The sequence below is a fragment of the Triticum urartu genome, chromosome 7 (assembly GCF_003073215.2).
Source record: "Triticum urartu cultivar G1812 chromosome 7, Tu2.1, whole genome shotgun sequence".
Lineage (NCBI taxonomy): Eukaryota > Viridiplantae > Streptophyta > Magnoliopsida > Poales > Poaceae > Triticum > Triticum urartu.
Genome location: NC_053028.1, coordinates 280206175 through 280225429, shown reverse-complemented (window position 1 = coordinate 280225429; position 19255 = coordinate 280206175). Strand labels below are relative to the sequence as shown.

At 52.3% G+C, this 19255-nt stretch overlaps 2 protein-coding genes across 4 annotated transcripts; one reads left to right on the top strand and one right to left on the bottom strand.

The window, feature by feature from the left end:
- Positions 1–11397: 11397 nt before the first annotated feature.
- Positions 11398–14710, top strand: LOC125520996. 3 transcript variants are annotated; one of them, XM_048686036.1, is made up of 8 exons: positions 11398–11539; positions 12068–12164; positions 12449–12516; positions 13364–13436; positions 13575–13684; positions 13764–13868; positions 14154–14253; positions 14366–14710. In XM_048686036.1, exons 2-8 carry the CDS (start codon positions 12081–12083, stop codon positions 14540–14542), a joined length of 717 nt encoding a protein of 238 aa, XP_048541993.1. In that variant the 5' UTR covers positions 11398–11539; positions 12068–12080; the 3' UTR covers positions 14543–14710. The 3 variants fall into 3 exon arrangements, with proteins under 3 accessions (XP_048541993.1, XP_048541991.1, XP_048541992.1); XM_048686034.1 differs by having other exon boundaries at positions 11398–11556; XM_048686035.1 differs by having other exon boundaries at positions 11398–11556; positions 12065–12164.
- Positions 14711–16415: 1705 nt separating this feature from the next.
- Positions 16416–18795, bottom strand: LOC125520995 (bidirectional sugar transporter SWEET11-like). The gene is made up of 5 exons (XM_048686033.1): positions 18539–18795; positions 17904–17940; positions 17407–17779; positions 17205–17324; positions 16416–17100 (listed from the first exon to the last, which is right to left on the bottom strand). The coding sequence occupies exons 1-5, from the start codon at positions 18594–18596 to the stop codon at positions 16777–16779; spliced, it is 912 nt and encodes a 303-aa protein (XP_048541990.1). The 5' UTR covers positions 18597–18795; the 3' UTR covers positions 16416–16776.
- Between the last annotated feature and the right edge of the window lie 460 nt (positions 18796–19255).

The following is a 19255-nucleotide window of genomic DNA, read 5'->3' as shown; positions in this document are numbered from 1 at the left end:
GTACTGCGTGTACCACGACCTCCACACCCACAACACCAACGAATGTCAAGAGCTCAGGGCCGTGAGAGATGGACGTGTCGGCCGACGCCCCGAGCGCAACGACAGGGGCTATGGCCAAGGAGGAGGAAGAGGTGGCGGATGATGGGAAGACCGTGGCCCTCGCCAAGGGTGGCATGACCGACCTCGCGAGGATCACTGGCAGAACCAGCCTCGCGAGGGAGGCTGGAGAGATCAGCCTCGTGAGGATCGCCCGTGTGGCAACGCATGCCTTCCTCCTCTACCGCCGCCGCCGAGGAGGAACGAAGACCAACATCAGGACGAGGGGGCTGGGGGCTTCCAGGAGCCACACGCAATCGCTTGCATCTTGGGTGGCGCGCAGGCCCCAGCCTCACAGCGCATCTTCAAGCAGTTTGCTCGCGAGGTGAATGCAGTCCTCCCCAAGCTTGAGGCCACACGCCATCTCAGGTGGTCCGCATGCGCTATCACGTTCAGCTCAGCGGATCAGCTCAAGTGCGCGGCAACGGCCGGAGTCCTCCCGATGCTTTGCTCCCCAGTCATCAGCAACGTGCAGGTCACCGGGACCCTCATTGACGGCGGAGCAGGACTCAACGTCCTCTCTGTCGAGACGTTCGACAATCTCCAAGTGTCGTACGATCAGCTTCAGCCAACCAAGCCCTTCTCAGGAGTCACTGATGGTTTCACTGTTCTGATAGGGCAGGTTCGCCTTCCAGTCACCTTTGGGCAGCGCAACAACTACCGCACCGAGCTCATCGACTTCGACGTCGCCCACATCTGTCTGCCATACAACGCCATCCTCGGGTACCCGGCCCTGGCCAAGTTCATGGCAGTGACTCACCATGGATACAATGTCCTCAAGATGCCAAGAAGCGGTGGAGTCATCACCGTACCCTGTGAAGAAAGGGACGCAGTGTGTTCACTTGAGCGTGCGTTCCAAGCCGCAACAATCGAAGACCCGGACCGCAGAAATGGAAGACTTCCCGAGGCGGCCCCCAAGAAGAAGAAGGCTTCACCTGACCCAAGCCATCAGGAGGCAGGCGCCTCCGGAGGTGTTGGGTCAGGATCTGCGCCCAATCAGGGAGCGCCACCCTCTCTCGCATAGGAAGGCGCGCCCGGCGCCCTCCTCAGGCAGGGCTCGGGGGATCTTTCTTGGACAGCCACCGACTTCGCCAAGGTCGCGAGGGAGGCGCTCGGGCACCACTTGAAGGGGTGCTTCCAGGCACGTTTCCCTCAGGAAGGTACAAGGCAAGGAAGACCAAACCCTCAGTAGTTCATCGCAAGCAACACTCAGGAGCTACAGGAGTCGAGAGTCATGTGCGGCAGCCGCCGCTTGCCCGCCATGACCCCACATCTAGGCGAGGATGGTGGGCTGCGCGTCTGCATCGACGTACCGGGGTTCAACCGAGACGCGTCTCAGGAGCGCCTCTGGCCTTCGCGCACGGGGCGTTGCGAGGGTCCGCCTCACAGCTACATTCGCATGCCTTTCGGCCTGCCGAACGCGGTCGCCGCTCATCGGCGCCTGCTGAGGAGCATTTTGGAGGCTCAGGAGGTCAGGCATGGTACGGTCCTGGCGGAGATGGAGATGGCTCTCGGAGACCCACCTGTGCCCCCGGAGCCTCCCGAGGCTCCTGGGCCTGGGGGCTCGTGAGGGTCGATGTCTTCATCGCGCATCGCCTGCTTCTTCAGCATCACTTCATCTTCAATGTCACCAGGTGACGTCTTTCCAAGTTTCGTTTTTAGCTGGGAGCGCCCGCAGGGCTGCATCATTCCCAGGCCGCGTGGGTCCGTCCCTGCGGCATGTATCCCTTTTGCTTATGCTCTTTACTTACCTTGTCGGGGGCGCCCCTCGGGCTGCATCATCCCCGAGCTGCTCGGGCATGGCCCTGCAGCGTTTGCTTTTCCTGCGTCTACTTAAAATGAATTTGCTCTTTCGCGCTCAATTATCACCTGCTGCTTATCGCGGACTTCTCCGCTTTCATGCAAAGCACTTGCACGTTAAAAGGGGGGTACCTGAGCATCGCGACTCATGGACTCCTACTGGCTCTCCAGCCCTCACCCCCTGGCCTTGACCCACGGCATCGTGACCTGTCATACCAGCGGCTGCTGAGCTCGCTTGAGGGCCGGGACCTGAGGACGTAGAGCATTTGCATTCTAACCACCCTGCAGGAACACACCATTGATAAAGGCCCAGAGCCAGGCGCAACCCGCCTCGAGGTAGGGCCTCGTGAGTCCCGCACTGGCTCACGAGTGCCCAGATACACCTCTCCTAGCCCTACCGTGCCAGCCACGTGTCAGGGTGGGGCTGTACACGCCCTGGGGGCTCCTCCCGGAGGGGAGCCCCCTCCCACATACCAGTGGAAGCACCATGCTCCGCGCTGGCTGACGACACTGCCGAGGAGCGGCTATGCCCGTACACATACGGAAGCGCTATGCTCCGCGCTGGTGATAAACAACTGAGGGCGGCCTCCGGCCGTACCAACCTCAGGGAGCCCAGAGCTCAGTGTCTGGCACCATCACAACGCCTCCCCTCGGGAGCGCCGCGCGAGGGGGCTGGACACGGGGGCTATGCCCGGGCCTCGCCTGAGCGCACGCCACCCAGCCAGGTCCCTCGGACCTGGTCGTCACACGCCCCTCCCCGAGCGGAGCCAAGGTATGGAAACCCGTTTGAACGTCAAGGGGGACTCCTGAGCATCGCGACTCAGGAGCCTAACTTGCCCCGTAGCCCCTCACTCCTTAGTCCCGTGCTAGTTTTCGGTCGGGGCTAACGCTGGGTGAGGTACGCGCGGGGCCGGGCCCTGCCGACGCAGAATGATCAATCCACTCCTCGTTCCCCCCTTTCCTACTTGTTGCTTGTGCATCAAGGGGGACTCTTGAGCATCGCGAGTCAGGAGCCTAACTTGCCACGTAGCCCCTTACTCCTTAGTCCCGTCCTGGTTTCCGGTCGGGGCTAACGCTGGGTGAGGTACGCGCGGGGCCGGGCCCTGCCGACGCAGAATGATCAATCCACTCCTCGTTCCCCCCTTTCCTACTTGTTGCTTGTGCATCAAGGGGGACTCTTGAGCATCGCGAGTCAGGAGCCTAACTTGCCACGTAGCCCCTTACTCCTTAGTCCCGTCCTGGTTTCCGGTCGGGGCTAACGCTGGGTGAGGTATGCGCGGGGCCGGGCCCTGCCGACGTAGAGCGCAAGCAAGTAGGGGAGAAAAATGCAAATTCCAGGAAATTCAAAGCAAATATTACAAGCCATAGATTGTTTCACGACGTCAAACACAAGTCTAAATGCCTCCGCGAGGCATGGTGCATGTTGCAGGAATAAAAACAAGGCAGAAGCCGCGAAGGGATCACTCTCCAGTGGCGTCGCCTCCTGGGGCTGCGGAGCTGGCGGCACCGCGCCCGGGCAAGATGCTGAAGGCGCGGAACCTCCCCAACAAAGCTTCGGCTCGCCCTTCCACGGCCTCAGCGGCAGCGGCGGCAAGGTCGCCGCTCATAGGCTCCAGCAGGCTGTCGAGGTCGACATTGGGGTCGCGCAGGTAGACGTGGCTGAGGACACGCGTCAGCGCCGCCAAAGACAGGGCATGCGCCTTAGCCTCGGCCGTGGGGCCAAGGCCGTCTACGACATCTTCAAGCGCACGGACCAGGAAGGGGAGCAGCTTGGCGGGGCCGTCCTCTGCGCTGGCCAGCGGCTCCTCCAAGCCGCTCTCGTAAAGCGTCTTCAGCGCGGCACGAGCCCTCTTCTCCGTCTTCGCGAAGGCCACCCGATCCTCCGCCAGGACCTTCGCCTTGGCGTCCAGCTCGACCCTCTCCGCCTATAGCGACCGCTCCAGCGTCTCCAGTTCGCCGTGGCGGTCATCGAGCTTGGTGTCCCGGTCCTTGACGGCAGCCTCCCGAACCTTCATCTCCTTCTCTTTCTCCTGGCGGTCGTGGACCTCCTTGGCGAGCTGGTCGCGCAGGCCTTGCAGCTCGACCTCCAGCTCCTTGCAGCGAGCCTTGGCAGCCGCAGCGTCGCCCAGGGCAGCGTCGCGGGCGGCCTTGGCTTGGTTGGCGGCCTGTTTCTCCCCATCGAAGGTCGCCACGGCCTGGCTTAGCGCTGCTCGGACAGAGGCAGCAGAACGGGCCCAGCCAGAAGCTAGCTTTAGGCGCCCGGCCACTAAGCGAGGGTCCGCGCTCAGAAGATCCTCCTGCAGCTGGCTCAGTTCGCTGGCGACCTGGTCTAGGACAGCGGCAGAGGAAGCAGAATAAGCGGGAACCGGCGGAGCAGGCGAAGAAGATGGCGGCGTGATCACGGCTTGGCAGGAAGGAACCCCCTGGGCCTTGGTCGCCCCGGCTGCAGCATCGAGCGCAGTCGACTCCAGGGCCAGCGGGGCCACGGGGGTTGACTCCGCGCCAGGGCGTCCCAGATGACCCCGCGAGGACGATCGGACCAGGGAGGCGTGAGCCGCGCCATCTTCCTCCCCAGCGGACGAAGGCACCGCCCCGGCAGATGGGCTCGCCCCAAGCATAGCCGAAGAAGCCCCTCTCAACCTCTTCGCTGCAGGCGCCGGCCTGACAAGAGAATATGGACGTCAAGCCTCGGCGGCAGAAACCAAGCAAAGCGGGAATCAAGCACTTACTGGTCGTCGCTCGCGGACCCAAGCAACTTCCGACCGAACTTGAAGCCCGAGAGCCTGCAGCTTGGGTCAGCCTCGGGAGGCCCGGAAGCAGAAGCCACGTCGGGAGGGCTGGGGCTGGCTTCAGACCGCCCAGGGATCGGCGCGGACCCTGGGGGAACCAGCCCCGACCTTCCCTTCCTTGTGACCAAGGGAGAGTCCTCCCCTCCTCGCCCAGCGCCGGCATCGTCGTCATCCGGCATGGAGCGGAGGGCCCAAGACCTGAGCCGAGGGAAGGACTCCTCCGACTCCTCGCCAGTCGCCTCGAAGACGGACTCTTCCTCCTCCGCCTCTTCTTCCTCCTCACTCTCGCTGGAGCTGCCGGAGGACACGTCCACCATCGCCAGCGCCGCAAGATCCTTGGGAGCTACCGCGGACACCAGCCCCTCACCGTTGAATGTGGGCATGGCGTTCACCACCTGCTCCCAGTCGTCGCGAAGGAACAGGGGGACGGGGGCGCCCACCGGCTTCGCCATGTCTCCCCCAACCAAGGAATGGAGGGTTGCGACCAGATTCTCATCGGTCAGGGCCTCCGAGGTCAGGCGCAAGGCGGCGCCCACTTCCCCAAGCCTCCACAACGGGAGCGAGTGCTCCTGGAGTGGAGCCACCCGGTGCTCCAGGAACTCCCTTAGGAGCGAGGCCCCGGTCAGCTTCACCGCCCCCAAGTTGATTGGCCTCAGGTCCGCGTCCATCCTCTTCAGCACCGCCTTCGCACGGGGGTCGACGAGCTCCGTGCGGGACCACGCGTCGACAGCCTTGGGCTGCCCCGTAGGCAGTACCAGACGGGGGTGGAGACGCCCGACATCCACCATGACCCACTTGCTCCGGAAGCCTTCGATCCTCTTCCCAGGCTTTGAGATAGCATTGGAATTGGAGTACGTGATAAAGCTCGCACACGCGGAGGCATGGACACCAGAAACCCGGAGAGAAAAATAGTGACGCAACAAGGCCACCGAGGGTTTTACCCCGACGTGAGCCTCACAGTAGTAAGCAAAAATCGCCAGGAGAAGAACAGAGTTGGGGTGGAGATGCAGAGCCTGCAAGTTGTACTGGCGGAGAATAGCAAAGAAGAACTCAGAGAAAGGAGGCACCAGACCGGCGATAATGGCGCTCACAAAGAGCGGATAGAAGGTGCTCCCCTTGACTTCAGGCTGGTCAGAGCCGGCCTTGAGCACAGTCGCCCCCTTGCTGCCCTGCGCCACTGTCATCAGGCGCGTAAGGGCGAGGTTCTTCTCCGACAGGTTCAGGGAATCCAGGGCCGGCGAGTACCAGGCCTTGGTCGAGGACTTGTGAGGCGCCATGGCGTGCCGGATGAGAAGGATTGAGACAGATCTGGAGGATTTCGGAAGCAAGGAGGAGGAGAGCAAGAAAGGGGATCTGGAGCGAGGCGAAGGAGAACAAAGCAAGTAAGTCTGGCCTGGGACCTCTTTTGTTAGATGGACAGTTGCCAAGGCGTCGTGGGGAAGCGCAGACGCCCACGTCCAATCAATCGCCATGCGGCGCCCAAGGCCGCAGGCTGTTAGGGCCCGCGGCGCTTCGTGCTTGCCCCTTCGCTTTCCTGCTAGGCCAAGCCCGGGCGCGCCTTGGGCCCGGGGGCTACTGTCGGTGTTCTGGGAACGGGGGTCCCCAGACTTGCCTGCCTGCGGCCTGCAGCGTGGCTCAAGTGGGGGCCTAGTGCGGCCCATCTTCATCAGCTCAAGCTCAAGACCCTCGCGAGGGGCCAAGCCTCGCGGGGCGGACGACAGGAAGCTTCCTTAGAGGCAGCCTTGTCAGGCAGGCTCGCGAGGAGGCGGAGAGATCAAGGCAGGGGTTCCTCGTGAGGAACCCGTGACGCAAGCCATGACGATCGAGACCAGGCGGGCGCCGGCCTGCGCAGTGTCCTTGTTTCCTCTTTGGTGCAAAGGGGCAAGCACAGGCCGAGGCATCGGGCAAAGGTTGCCATTCCGGTGCAATGAGACCAAGACCAGCAGAGCGGCAGGACAGAGGTCACCGTGGAGCCCAAGACGGCGTCATCACCAGTGCTTTTGGTAGCCGAAGACCACCTTTGGTCAGGATAACTTGTACTATATGTTCCCCTTCAAAATGGCCAATTGTTGGCGCCCTTCCCGCTCATTATTTGGGGAGAGGCACAGGGCCTCTATAAATAGAGCTAGCCACCACAGAGTAAGGGAGAAGGGGGAAGACATCGAGAGATCTGGTAGAACCGTAGCAGAGAGAGAGGCGACTGAACTCACCCTAGCAGTTGATCGCACCAACTCAAGAACACCTCTCGCGAGGCTGTTCTTCCTTTGTATTGTTCATCATCAGCCCCCTGAGGCAATCCACCACACATTGGAGTAGGGTATTACACCACAACGGTGGCCCGAACCAGTATAAACCTTGTGTCCCTTGTGTTGTTTGTTATTTCCAGCTTAGATCACGCGAGGAGATTGGACGTAGATCGGTAGGGGAGAGATCTCCGCGCGCACCCCAGTGTTCGAACCTCAAGGGTCTGCCGGAACCCGAAATCTGACACAGCTCAATGCACACCCACCTATAACCAGAGTCATAATCAAAGAGCAGAGTTCCCTCTCACAAGGGAGCGTTTGTCTCAGCCTTTGAGAAACTTTGACTGGCATGCATATTTTTTTGTGAGAACGCCATCATAGTTAGCTTTATTAATCATAGAAAAGTTACCTCGTTCGTGAGGTGTCACAAGATAATATGGACGTGTCCATCGGCCCAAGTACATGATATAATATAAAACAGTGTTTAGCTGGCTCATGCGCCATGATTCATTTGCGTCCCTCGGGTAGTGAGAAATTTAACATTCACAATCAAAGTGACCATATCAATACAATTTGCGAATATAGCAGTAGAGCCATTCCACCAGATCTCTTGTCATGCACATGCATTAATAAACTCCATTGAACCAGACCCTACCTAGACATTGTTGGGGCCAATGAAATTTGCGAGTTCAGGTCCTCGTTGCATAGGATCGCCTCAATCATCATAGGATCCGAGACATCTGGTATAGGGACACAGGGAGCATCAACAAAAGTACCATTGGCATCCCTAATGATAGTTGCAAAAGATCCCAGTCCTTCGTCAACGTGAAAGAAAGCATTGATTGCTTGTATCTACGTTGGTAATTCCCCGGAGAGGAGAGGATGATGCAGCACAACAACGGTAAGTATTTTCCTCGGTTATGAAACCAAGGTTATCAATCCAGTAGGAGAACCAAGCAACACTATGTAAGCAGCACCTGCACACAAACCACACAAACTTGCAACCCAACGCGTAAGAGGGGTTGTCAATCCCTCCTCGGTATTGGTATAATTAAATTGTATGAGATTGGATAAATAGATCTAGCAAGAACATAAAACAAAAAATAAAGAAAAATTGCAGCAAGGCATTTTTGGATTTTTGGAATAATAGATCTGAAGACGATATGATAGGAAATAGACCCGGGGGGGCGTAGATTTCACTAGAGGCTTTTCTCAAGAAAATAGTATACGGTGGGTAAACAAATTACTGTTGGGCAATTGATAGAAAAGCAAATAATCATGATGATATCCGAGGCAATGATCATGTATATAGGCATCACGTCCAAGATTAGTAGAGCGACTCCTGCCTGCATCGACTACTATTACTCCACACATCGACCGATATCCAACATGCATCTAGTGTATTATAAGTTCATGGAAAAATGGAGTAACGCAATAAGAACGATGACATGATGTAGACAAGATCTATTCATGTAGGAATATACCCCATCTTTTATCCTTAATGGCAACGATACATGCGTGCCATGTCTCCTTACATCACTGAGATTGAGCACCGCAGGATCGAACCCATCACAAAGCACCTCTTCCCATGGCAAGAAAAATCAATCTATTTGGCCAAACCAAACCAAAATTCCGGAGAAGAAATACGAGGCTATAAAAATCATGCATAAGAGGGTTCAACAAAGACTCAAATAATATTCATGGATAGAATTGATCATAAACTCACAATTCATCGGATCCCAACAAACACACCGCAAAAATTCATTACATCAAAAAGATCTCCAAGAACATCGAGGAGAACATTGTATTGAAGATCAAAAAGAGAGCAGAAGCCATCTAGCTACTGCCTATGGACACATAGGTTTTTGGTGAACTAGTCACGCATCATCGGAGGGGCAAGGGTGATGATGAAGAACCCCTCCGTGATCATTGACCCCTCCAGTAGAGTGCCGGAGAAGGCCTCTAGATTGGATCTCGTGGTTCTGGAACTTGCGGTGCCTGGAATTGTGTTTCGACGACTCCCCTAGGGTTTATGGAATATTTGGGTATTTATAGAGCTGAGAGACGGCGGAAAATCCTCCCGTGGGCCCCACTACCCACCAGGGCGCACTTGGGGCCTCTGGCGCCCTGGTGCCTAGTGGGCCCCACGGGCCTCCTCTGGCGCACCTCCTTGGCCTCCTGGGTGTCTTCTGGGCAGAAAAAATCTCCAAAACGTCCCGCTGCATTTGGACTTCGTTTGATATGGATATTCTGCGAAGTAAAAAAACAAGCAAAAAACAACAACTGGCACTGGGCACTATGTCAATAGGTTAGTCCGAAAAATGATCTAAAGTTGCTAGAAAATGAATATAAAACATCCAAGAATGATACTTTAATAGCATGGAATAATAAAAAATATTGATATGTTGGAGACGTATCAAGCATCTACATTGAGCTTAACAAAGCCTTGATCGGGCTTCTTCTAGCATTGGTTCGTTTGTCGGAGGGCCTTCTGGCTAGACTTAACAAATTTTGGGGCTAATACCAACATTGGGAGACACTAGTTGCTTGGAGGTGTGATAGCACATCTTCCCCTAGTGGGTCTGAAGCCCATGATGACACAAGGCCCAAGAGGAACAAGCAACCCAATTCGAGAGTCCCAGGGTAAGACTGGATCAACTAAGTGAGAAGGTATAAGATATCGCTGGATCCCAAAGAAAGATATCGATAGTTTGAGCAGGCATGACAGTGGCAAGGCTACCTACTACCTCTGGCTCTCGTCCCCATTCCCCTTCTGGCTCTCTAATCCAACACCTTGTGCTTTTAATTTGTGATACCAGAACCACAAATACTAGAAGCTCATATTGAGTGAGTGATACTATTGTCGTGCTAACACTTGGTAATCAGAGCCAAAAATTCCTCCCCCCCCCACCTGATCTGGCGTCTTCAATCCTAGAAACAAGGCAATAGAGAGACAATCGCTTAGCTCGAAAATTGATGGAACCACTCACCAGAGCAGATCAAAAGGATTTGATGCTGAATTTGAGGCAACTATCAAGGAGTCAGTCGCTGAGGAACTATGCTTTGGAATCCAGCAATCGAGACATGGATCATCGACCTGCGGGCATCCGTGGATCTGTTGCAACAACAAGTGCAACAATCTTCAGATCCAAGTGTAGAAGCCCACCTCGTCAGAGGATGATATTCTCGTGAAGGGCGCACCTTGGCCCGATGGCCATGGTATCGTAATAGCTCCATGAATGGTGATCATCGGGATCCTTGCGGCATCAACAGCCCCTCCGGCCAATGGTACGGTCGATATCTTGTTTCCCTTCCATTCCCTCGCTCTGCAGTTCAACTTCAGGGATTCTGGGAATTTGGGTGAGGTGTTTGCACTAGGGGCACAACACCCACCATGGTGAGACTCCAAATTTGTGGAAGGACCTTTGTGAGATGTATTTTGGGGTTTATGGAATGGACGCCATACTCTTTTGGGTGCCAGTGCTACAAGCTACGGGGGCCGAACGTGTTGTGGCGCGCGGCCGGAGGGGATGCAACTGTGCTGGACTGCGAGGCGGCCGTGTTGCGACGAGCTTTGCGGTGACAAACGATAGTGTCATCTATTTTCTATGACCGACGCCGACCAAAGCTATAGGTGGCGACGACCATTGCTTTGTCGACCAAACATGTGAGCAATTACATACATAGTTGTGACTGATCACAGACACAACTGTGAGCGGTGTTAACCACTGTCGTCACCTCATCAACCAAATCTATGACTGATCACGAGCATAGCTACGAGCTGCGTCGACCATTCTTGTGACCGATCACGAGCACAGCTGTGAGCGACGTTGACCATTGCTGCGACCGGCATCGACCAAAGTTACTACGAGCCCAGCGGCGGCGCTGCTTCCGAGCGGGACGTCAGATCCTTCATAGGGTGCGATGACTTGACAATCTAGATTTTTCTTACGCCTGAGTGCGCCGCGCCCGAGATTGACATGGCCCCCTTTTCCTCAGCAACTAGTGTGCGTGAAAGATGTGTAAGTTGAGACGGAGGACGAATCAAATGTTTGATCCAATGGCCAAGCGCGGGCCAAACTTACAGCATGCAAGACGATCGATCGATGCTAGGTATAATTCGTCGACAGCTAGACTAGAAATAATGTTCAAGATATTAATTGACGATTATTTTAGTACAAAGTACAAATATGGATCGGAAGAAGTAACACATTTTAATAAATTATATTCATGAGTAAAAAAATGTAGAAACCAGAAAAAAAACTGAAAACCAGCAGAATGTAAAACTGGACGGAAAACAAGGTGAAAGAAAACATTAGAAAAGTGATTGAAAAGGCACAAGAACCACCAGAAAAAAAACCGTATTCAGAAGGTCGACGGGAAAAAAACCACCCGTAATGGCCGGCCCATGTCCTCCTACTCGATTTGTACGCACCACACTACTGCGAGGAATAGGATCTCTTTCCCCAACCGGCGGCCTGACTCTTGACTCGGCCAGTAGCGAAACTCCGTCTCCAAGTTGTTTGCCGTACGTCCATCCTGCGCCGCGCGACGGCGCGCCTCTTCCTCCCCGCTTCTTCCCATCAGACAGCGTCTCCTACGCCTCCTCCGGTCTGCTTCTCTCCATAGTGAGTATTAGCAGCTTACTGTTGCGTTTGTTTTCTGGGTGATGTTGGAGAACAAATTGGAATGCAAATTTGTTGCCGATTTCAAAGTATTTTTCCACGATTGCAAATCCCGTAATCACGATTGATGTGTCTATAGAGTGAATGTGAACATGACCTTGTCAGCCTAGTCGGCTATGATCTTCGAGTAAAGTGTATTCAGTGATAAATTCAGAAATAGTAGAGGAGGGAATTTGGGGAACAAGTAGTAGGGGTCACCCTCGACCAGTGGGATCAACTGTGATCTGCAGCATGGCAACGGTCCATCCACGTGCTGGATCAGAAAGTTCTCAGATTATTGCTGATAGAGGCTGAACTCTCTTTCCCCAAAATATGTTTGTGTCACCATTACAGGTGTGACTATCCTGTGGTACTAGTCTGATTGCTGATATTAGGAGCAGTTTAATCTGAAATCTGTTTGTTCTGTGTGTTTTATGTAATATCACAGTGTGCCCCCATTGAAATGGTCCAGCAGGTATTTGTCAATCATGGTGTTCAGCAAGGTGGAAGTGAACTTGAGAAGGCTGCTTGAGGCGGCCCCCCGCCAGCAGAATCAGGCTAAGCTTGTCCATGTAAGTGTAGCTCCTCTAATCTTCTTAGATTTGTATCATTCTTAATTTCTGTTCAACATCCGAGGAGACAATGTTCCGTAATTAACTTAAACGGACGAGAAGATATAATTTCCACGTGGATCCTTTTGTTGTTAAAATGAGTATAAGGAATTTTCTTTGATGAAATTTGCTTGCTTCATTCTGTGTTTGTTCAACTTTAACTGGTGGTAGCTAAGGATATCCGCACTTTAATCTTTATCATTTTGGCTGAATTATGTACTGGCACTGACAGCCTCCATTTGCAGTACATAACCACAGCCAGAGAGCTGTTGGAGCAGCTTGGAGCTGAAACTACACCAGAAGGAATATCAAGGTATGGTATAGTGTTGTGTGCTATCGGGGAATTAATATGTTGATGACGGTACAGCCTGCAAGCTGCAATCTGTGTTCCAGCTAGCATTTGTTGAGGATCCATAATTATAGAAAGAAATACAGCCGGTATATGACAAGATTTTAACCATCAACGTTGTAGTATTAAATTATAATGCACTCTTGCTCCTAGTTTGTGAATTTAGTGTGTCCTTCCAAGGTACCAGTGCTTAAATTGTGCGAATGCATCTGTATCAGTATCACCATCCATTTATATGTATTTCCTATTAAGGTAATGGATTAGTGGTTGTTAGTCATCGAATACAGTTTGCTGCCAGCTTGCTTTCATTGATCGTGTGTTTGAGCATTTCAACTTCTCTGTACTGTTATTATAGGAATGGGCCCAAAATTTGGTAGGAACTCATGACAAATGCCGCTATAACTTTTAGCTTACATATTTGAAGTTTCTCTGTGTACACTGACTGGCCTCCAGATGTACCATTCTTCTTCAGTATAAAAGGGCCCATGCTCCTCCACTCAATAAAGGCACACAAATCTGGATACTCTTCTTCTTTTGGATTTATGGAAATCTGGATACTCTATCTGTAAAGATACTCTGCTTGCTTGACAAAAGAAATCTTAAATGAAGGTTCAAACTCAATTTTTCATGATTTTCTTCCATTTGATGGCCTGCATTTTGACGATGAGAATGTCTGGTATACTGCCTGCCTTTTCATCGGCGAGCTTAATGCTGATTGTCTTGTGTGGAGCAAAGCAAGTTATCTTTTTCTCTTTACGCGTGCATTCCCATGATCAGAACATGTTCATTCATTACTTTCTTCTTGATTCAGTGTTTCAAAAGCTAAGCTCAGTGAGTATTCAGAAAAGATTGAAGCACTAGCTGCCACACTTGCTTCTCTAGTGGTATGTGTTTATCATGTTGATTCATATTTATATTGATATGCTAAATACTTCTACATGTAACGGTGCATACCACCGTTGCTCATACAATTTAGTTTCTAGATGCTCTTTTTCATTACAGTACTATATTTTTCGATGCAGCCAGAAAACGAAAATCTGGTTGATGAGAGTAGCGAACAAGACAGCTCTTATGAAAGAGAAAAGGTTGGGAGCCCAATATCCTTATCATCAGGATTGCGGAGGAGATCGACGTAAGTGAAATTTGGTCCTTTTATATGTTGAGTTTCTTACGGTAACAACTATAACGAACTAATTGATGCAATTGAATAGGGCTCAGATGGAGGTTGGACCAAGCAGTCATCAGAGGAAAGAAACAGATACTGGAGCACCTATTAAATTGGATGCAGAAGCTCAGGCTCACATTGAGAAGCATAGGTATGTCCCCTTTTTTTCTGCAAGTTTCTTTTGGACCTCAGTCTCTGGCTTAATGCCCTCATTATTCTTATCTACACGAGCAACCAGTTTATTGCTCCATTCTTTGACTAGTCTCACTGATTTTGCTGCTGTGAAAAGCTGAAAGTCGTAATCAGCGCTATATTTTATTATTACCCGTTTCTTTTGATGTTTTAAGAACTAGGCATGGAAAGTTAGGGTCGTACAAGATGAACAACTAAATATACTGGCTACCCTCTTACTGTGTTGGATCTCCTAACTGCACAGGAAGCTGCAAGAAGATCTAACTGACGAAATGGTTGACTTAGCACGCCAGCTGAAGGAGAGTAGCCTTTTAATGAACCAGTCCGTGCAAGATACAGAGAAGGTAACCTTTTCTGTTGCCTCGGCATTGTTTCATCTTTGCGCCAAGTTACTTCAGTTCCCTTTCTGCTGGATGTTTACTGAGAATGCTCACCTGCTTTGTACTTGTGATGCAGATCCTCGATTCCACAGAGAGAGCCGTGGAGCATAGCCTGGCCAGCACCGGCCGTGCAACGGCGGGAGCCTCAGAGGTCTACTCTCTGGCCTCCAAGACAACCTGCTTCCAGTGGTTGCTCATCTTTTTAATGACGTGCATGTTTGTCATGGTGGTTCTCCTCATACGGATCACCTGACATCGCCATGGCGTGTCACCAGTGGCCGCTAAGATAGTACTGCAGTCTTGTAGACAGTCCTTGTACGAAGATAAACTTGAACCTGTGTTCCAGACGAGCATTGCTGCTCAACATCGTTATGCAGTTTGCTGAAGAAAGATGTCCCATTGGGAGAATGCCATCGGCTCACCGTGCACCCAGGTGCTGTTGCCCACTGTTAATTTTGGAAGTTCATGCTCATCTTCTGTTGAAAATGTGAACCTAGAAATTTGTGCGGCGACGGCGAGTGAAACCTCAGGCTCCTAGTCCTATAGGTCGCCCAGGGCCGGCTGCGGGCGCGCGTATTCATCCCGGTCCCGGTGACGGTGGGGCTTTGCCTGGTGAGTGGTGACAACTGTTGTAGTCAGCTCATGATCTGCTCCTGGCTTGCAGCAATTTGTGTAGCTTGCCAAGTGCTGGCTGCTGTATCAGTACTACCAGTTTACCACCTTGTGCTACTCCTTGCACGCGTGGTGTTTGATAGATTGCCTGTGACTAGCTGCCGCTAGTTGACAGGCAAAAAAAGCTGAAAAGATGGCACGGGAGATTGAGATCGCGATGGTTAATGACTTGGCGATCGGACGTCACTTGATTCTTATTGAGCCAAATAGCTCTACAAGCAGCTGCTGCTCCCACTACGATCTCAGCTGTCTAGCGACCATCCTTTTTTTTTGAGTGGCAAAGGGCAGCAGGAGAGCCTCGTACTATCTTGTACAGTATTTAAATATCTGTAACACATGTACAACAAGCCACCACCATCTCCCATCCCAGAGACAGGGGTTAGTGACCATCCTGGTCCAATTACCATGCATATCATCAATGTTAGCTCGTTTCTGAATACCCAATGCAATCCTCATAGCCAGCTCTCCACGCCGGACAAGCAAGTGAAACGAGGGATACCTGAATGGTCGATGCCAAAAATTTACTGAAAACTTGTGTGCATTTGTTGTTGTGGCTATTTTGACCAACACAAACCCTACAGAGAAATCCTTGAATTACTGAAATCAAGCAGTGCCTTCACGGTGTCACCCGTTTGAGGATTGAGACGCTATATACTATGTATCATCAGAAATTAATGTAACAGATAAATTGCAGTGTTGTTCTGCAAATGTCCTCTTTCTGCTGCCCGCTAATTTTAAGCCGGTGTTTCTTTTTTTGCGTGTAAAATTTTAAGCCGGTGTTGGTGCTACTATTTATTTTTGTTTGGCAGTGATTATGAAGTTGTTTATGGATCTAAGGAGCATGCCTCTGTTGACAAGGAGGTAAAGAAGTCACAGTTGACCAGACTCTTAACATGATCTATGTCTCTGTGTAACTTTCTCACTGTTCTTTGTTCATGGCATTTTTTGTCGAAGACTCTCTTTGATGTCTTTGTATCGCATTGCAGTTGCAACCCGATAAGGTCAGGTGGGAGATGATTGTTTCTAGTGGCAAGCTTCTCGTGTCGGTAAACCTACACCCACATTTCTAAGAGCTGCCTTTGGGTTGCTCCAAGAAACCGTTTAAATCTTGCTCCGATTGTGAATTTTCAGGCACTTTGAGACAGTAGAGGCCCGCTTCCTTGGAGCTTGTTTCAGTGCGGGGTGTGTCGTGAAATAAATCTTGTCTTTATTGTGCTAAGCTCTGGTGTTCTAGATTCCACTGTTTGCTTGATCAACCATTGCGCTTTACGCTTTTGGTAGGCCGACTTCTAGTAGGCACTACTAGTAGGTCGAGCCAGCAAACAGTAGTATAAGTAGAAAGAGACAGCCAAGCTAATTAATTAATATACTGTCATATTGCAGTCTATTGATGAATCGATGGATGGATGACACGAATCAGGCAAGGTCTGAGACGAGAGAGACTCACTGCAACATACAGCATGAATGACCAGTACACATGCATGCGTCACAACATGCACAAGTAGTAGGTCGTGTCTTATTATTATTGTCACCGCACCAACCTGCGGACTACTCCTGATTAAGAGAGATCGAGGCACACACCTGAAGGTAATAATTTAACTAACACCACGCAGTACAATCCAGTAATAATAAATTAACAAAGTAAGTAATCCACACGCAAGCGCACCCTGCAGTACGATGATACTACTACTCAGTAATTAACTAATTAACCAAACCCATCAGTTCTCCATCTCCATGCATGCCGTGTGGCGTGTCATGCATGCTCGTGTCGTGTCGTCGTCGATGTTTGTGGGGTGGGTGGGGTGGAAGCCTGTCTCACACGGCGGTGGCGGGGACGATCTCGATGACCTCCGGCTGGTCGGCCTCGGCGGCGTCCTTGACGTCGATGACGGTCTGCTGCTCTGCCGCCATGACCTCGATCTTGTGCACGCCGAGGATCGGGACGGGGCCCACGGACAGGATGGCGACGGAGTGCGCGGGCAGCTCGATCACCTGCACCTGCGGCTGCTCCGCGGCGCCGCCATTGCCGTTGCCGGCGTCGGCGGTGGTAGTGGGCAGCACGGCGTTGCTGGGCTTGCGGTACCAGCAGTAGAGCCCGATCTGGACGCAGCTGAAGAAGAAGCCGCCCACGTTCGGGTACTGCATGCATGCGCGCATGGCGGAGTCAGAGATCCACCCACTCAATGTATCAGTGGCAGTGGCAGCAATGCCAAGTTAAGGGAACAAGTAGCTAGGTGGCATACCATGACGAATGGGTCCTTGGTGAAGAGGCCGTAGCAGAACCACGCGACGGCGCTGAGGACGAGGCAGAAGGAGAGGCCGACGGGCAGGAACTCCACGCTCTTGGTCTTGATCACCTTGACCTGCATGCCATATTGCCATGTCAACTGCCATGCATGGCCGGCCAAAACGATCGAAGCAGAGCAGAAGAGAGAGGCGGCTTACGATGATGGAGAGCGGCGCGACGAAGACGGCCATGGAGAAGGCGAGGCAGACGCTGCCGAGGAACTTGACGCGGTGGGCCGGCGCGAAGGCGTACATGGTGACGACGAGGACGAGGCCGAAGGCGGCGACGTCGAGGACGAAGAAGTAGGCGAGCGTCCTGAGCCTGGCGCGGGGCGGCGCGTAGACGAGGTAGGCGATGATGTAGACGGTCTCGATGCAGCAGCCGAAGCTGTTGATGGTGAGCAGGAGGGGGGACTTCGTCTTGAGCAGCGCGTAGAAGATGAGCAGCGAGCAGCTGAAGAGCGCCACCACGTACGGCACCGAGCTGAACCCGCCCGTCGTCTTCTTCCTGTAGATCTGCAGGAACGTCGCCCTGCACCCATACCGTATCGTCAGCTCAACACCACCACATGCATGCATCAATGGCGTGCGTACGTCAAAGATTACTTGAACAACATGCATGATAGGAAGGAATTAGCAGCTGGTTAGATACTTACATTGGCGCGAGGAACACGAAGAAGGAGACGATGTTTCCTGCACGAGATCAAGGAAGAGGAAAATCGACGCCGTTAGTTTTGTCAGTGGCATCCTTTAATTAGTTCTTTTGGCACCTATGATTAGTAGTGGAATGTTACTATTTATTCATTTTTAATTTATTTAGTGCTCGGCTGCAACCAACGGCAAGGAAGTTGCAGGGGAGAGCACGCACGCGTCCGTCGCCGCTCAACCAATCGCCATTCCAAGAAAAGAAAGGGAATTTGGCAGAGAGATCCACAGAGAGTGCACGGTGAGCTGTTGGTGACAAATGCATTAACTACGAAATGCACGCACAATTGATGGGGTCTTAGCCTTTTAGGTGTGATCGATCGATCTGTGCCTAAATGTGTTTGTGTCGTCTGTCAGCAACCGGTCAAGGATGTGTTCTTGCTAGAATTGGGAGGTGGTTGGGTTTTGGAGATGCGCTTCCCTACCCTATGCCTATGCATGCATGAGCCAACCTAGACGATCGATCTTGCGACAAATGCACATCAGACTGCTCAACAAGAAGGAAGAGAGGAAGCACCAAAGGTGTGCTGTGCCAAATGACATACAAACACAGAATGAAACTGCATTTTCTCCATGAATTGCGTACCTGCGATGCCGGCGAGGGCGCTCGCCGGGTGAGACATGTCGAAGAGGCCCCCAGCCATTGCGACGGCGACTCGGCTACTGCTGGCTAGCGAAGGTATCAGCTGGAGGGAGAGGAAAGGAGGGAGGGAGGGAGGGAGAAGATCTCAGCCAAGAACTAGTCCCGAAGCCAAGAGTCCCCTCTCCTACTCCCTTTCCGGGTGACACAAGGATCAGTGCGAGCTCTCGAGGAGATGCGCCTGCTGCTTGTGTGCTTTGGCCTCGGCGACGGCCGCTGGCTTATATAGACGCGGGCGCTGGTGCTGTACAGTGAGCAGCCACTCCTGGCCGCATGATCAGCCTGCCCGGCCTTGTGAACGCACCAGCTACCACTCTGCCTCCGTCTCCCTCCCCCCTCTGCGAAACATTTTTGCTGCATTTGGAACGTAGGCAAAATGAGTTTTGAAAACGAACGCAAAATGATCGGCTGGGCCAAGGAAAATGAAAGAAACACCATCTCAAGATTTGAACCCAGGTCTCTATACCTAAGTGCTCCCTCTGTAAACAAATATAAGAACGTTTAGATCACTAAAATAGTGATCTAAACACTCTTATGTTTCTTTACGGAGGGAGTAGTACTTACAACAATAACCAACTTACGCCATCTCATTCTTTGTCTAGTATACAAAGGAAAATCAACTTCTCCAAACCTTGTATACTGCTGTATTAATATAGAGAGAGA

Bases quoted from the DNA above. Each gene is read 5' to 3' on its own strand.
- LOC125520996 (XM_048686036.1), top strand. From the start codon at position 12,081: ATGGTGTTCAGCAAGGTGGAAGTGAACTTGAGAAGGCTGCTTGAGGCG. The intron at 12,517-13,363 runs GTATGGTATAGT...TTCTTGATTCAG, and splicing joins ACACCAGAAGGAATATCAAG to TGTTTCAAAAGCTAAGCTCA. The intron at 13,437-13,574 runs GTATGTGTTTAT...TTTTCGATGCAG, and splicing joins CCACACTTGCTTCTCTAGTG to CCAGAAAACGAAAATCTGGT.
- LOC125520995 (XM_048686033.1), bottom strand. From the start codon at position 18,596: ATGGCTGGGGGCCTCTTCGACATGTCTCACCCGGCGAGCGCCCTCGCC. The intron at 17,780-17,903 runs GTAAGTATCTAA...GTATGGGTGCAG, and splicing joins TTCGTGTTCCTCGCGCCAAT to GGCGACGTTCCTGCAGATCT. The intron at 17,101-17,204 runs GTATGCCACCTA...GCATGCATGCAG, and splicing joins CCAAGGACCCATTCGTCATG to TACCCGAACGTGGGCGGCTT.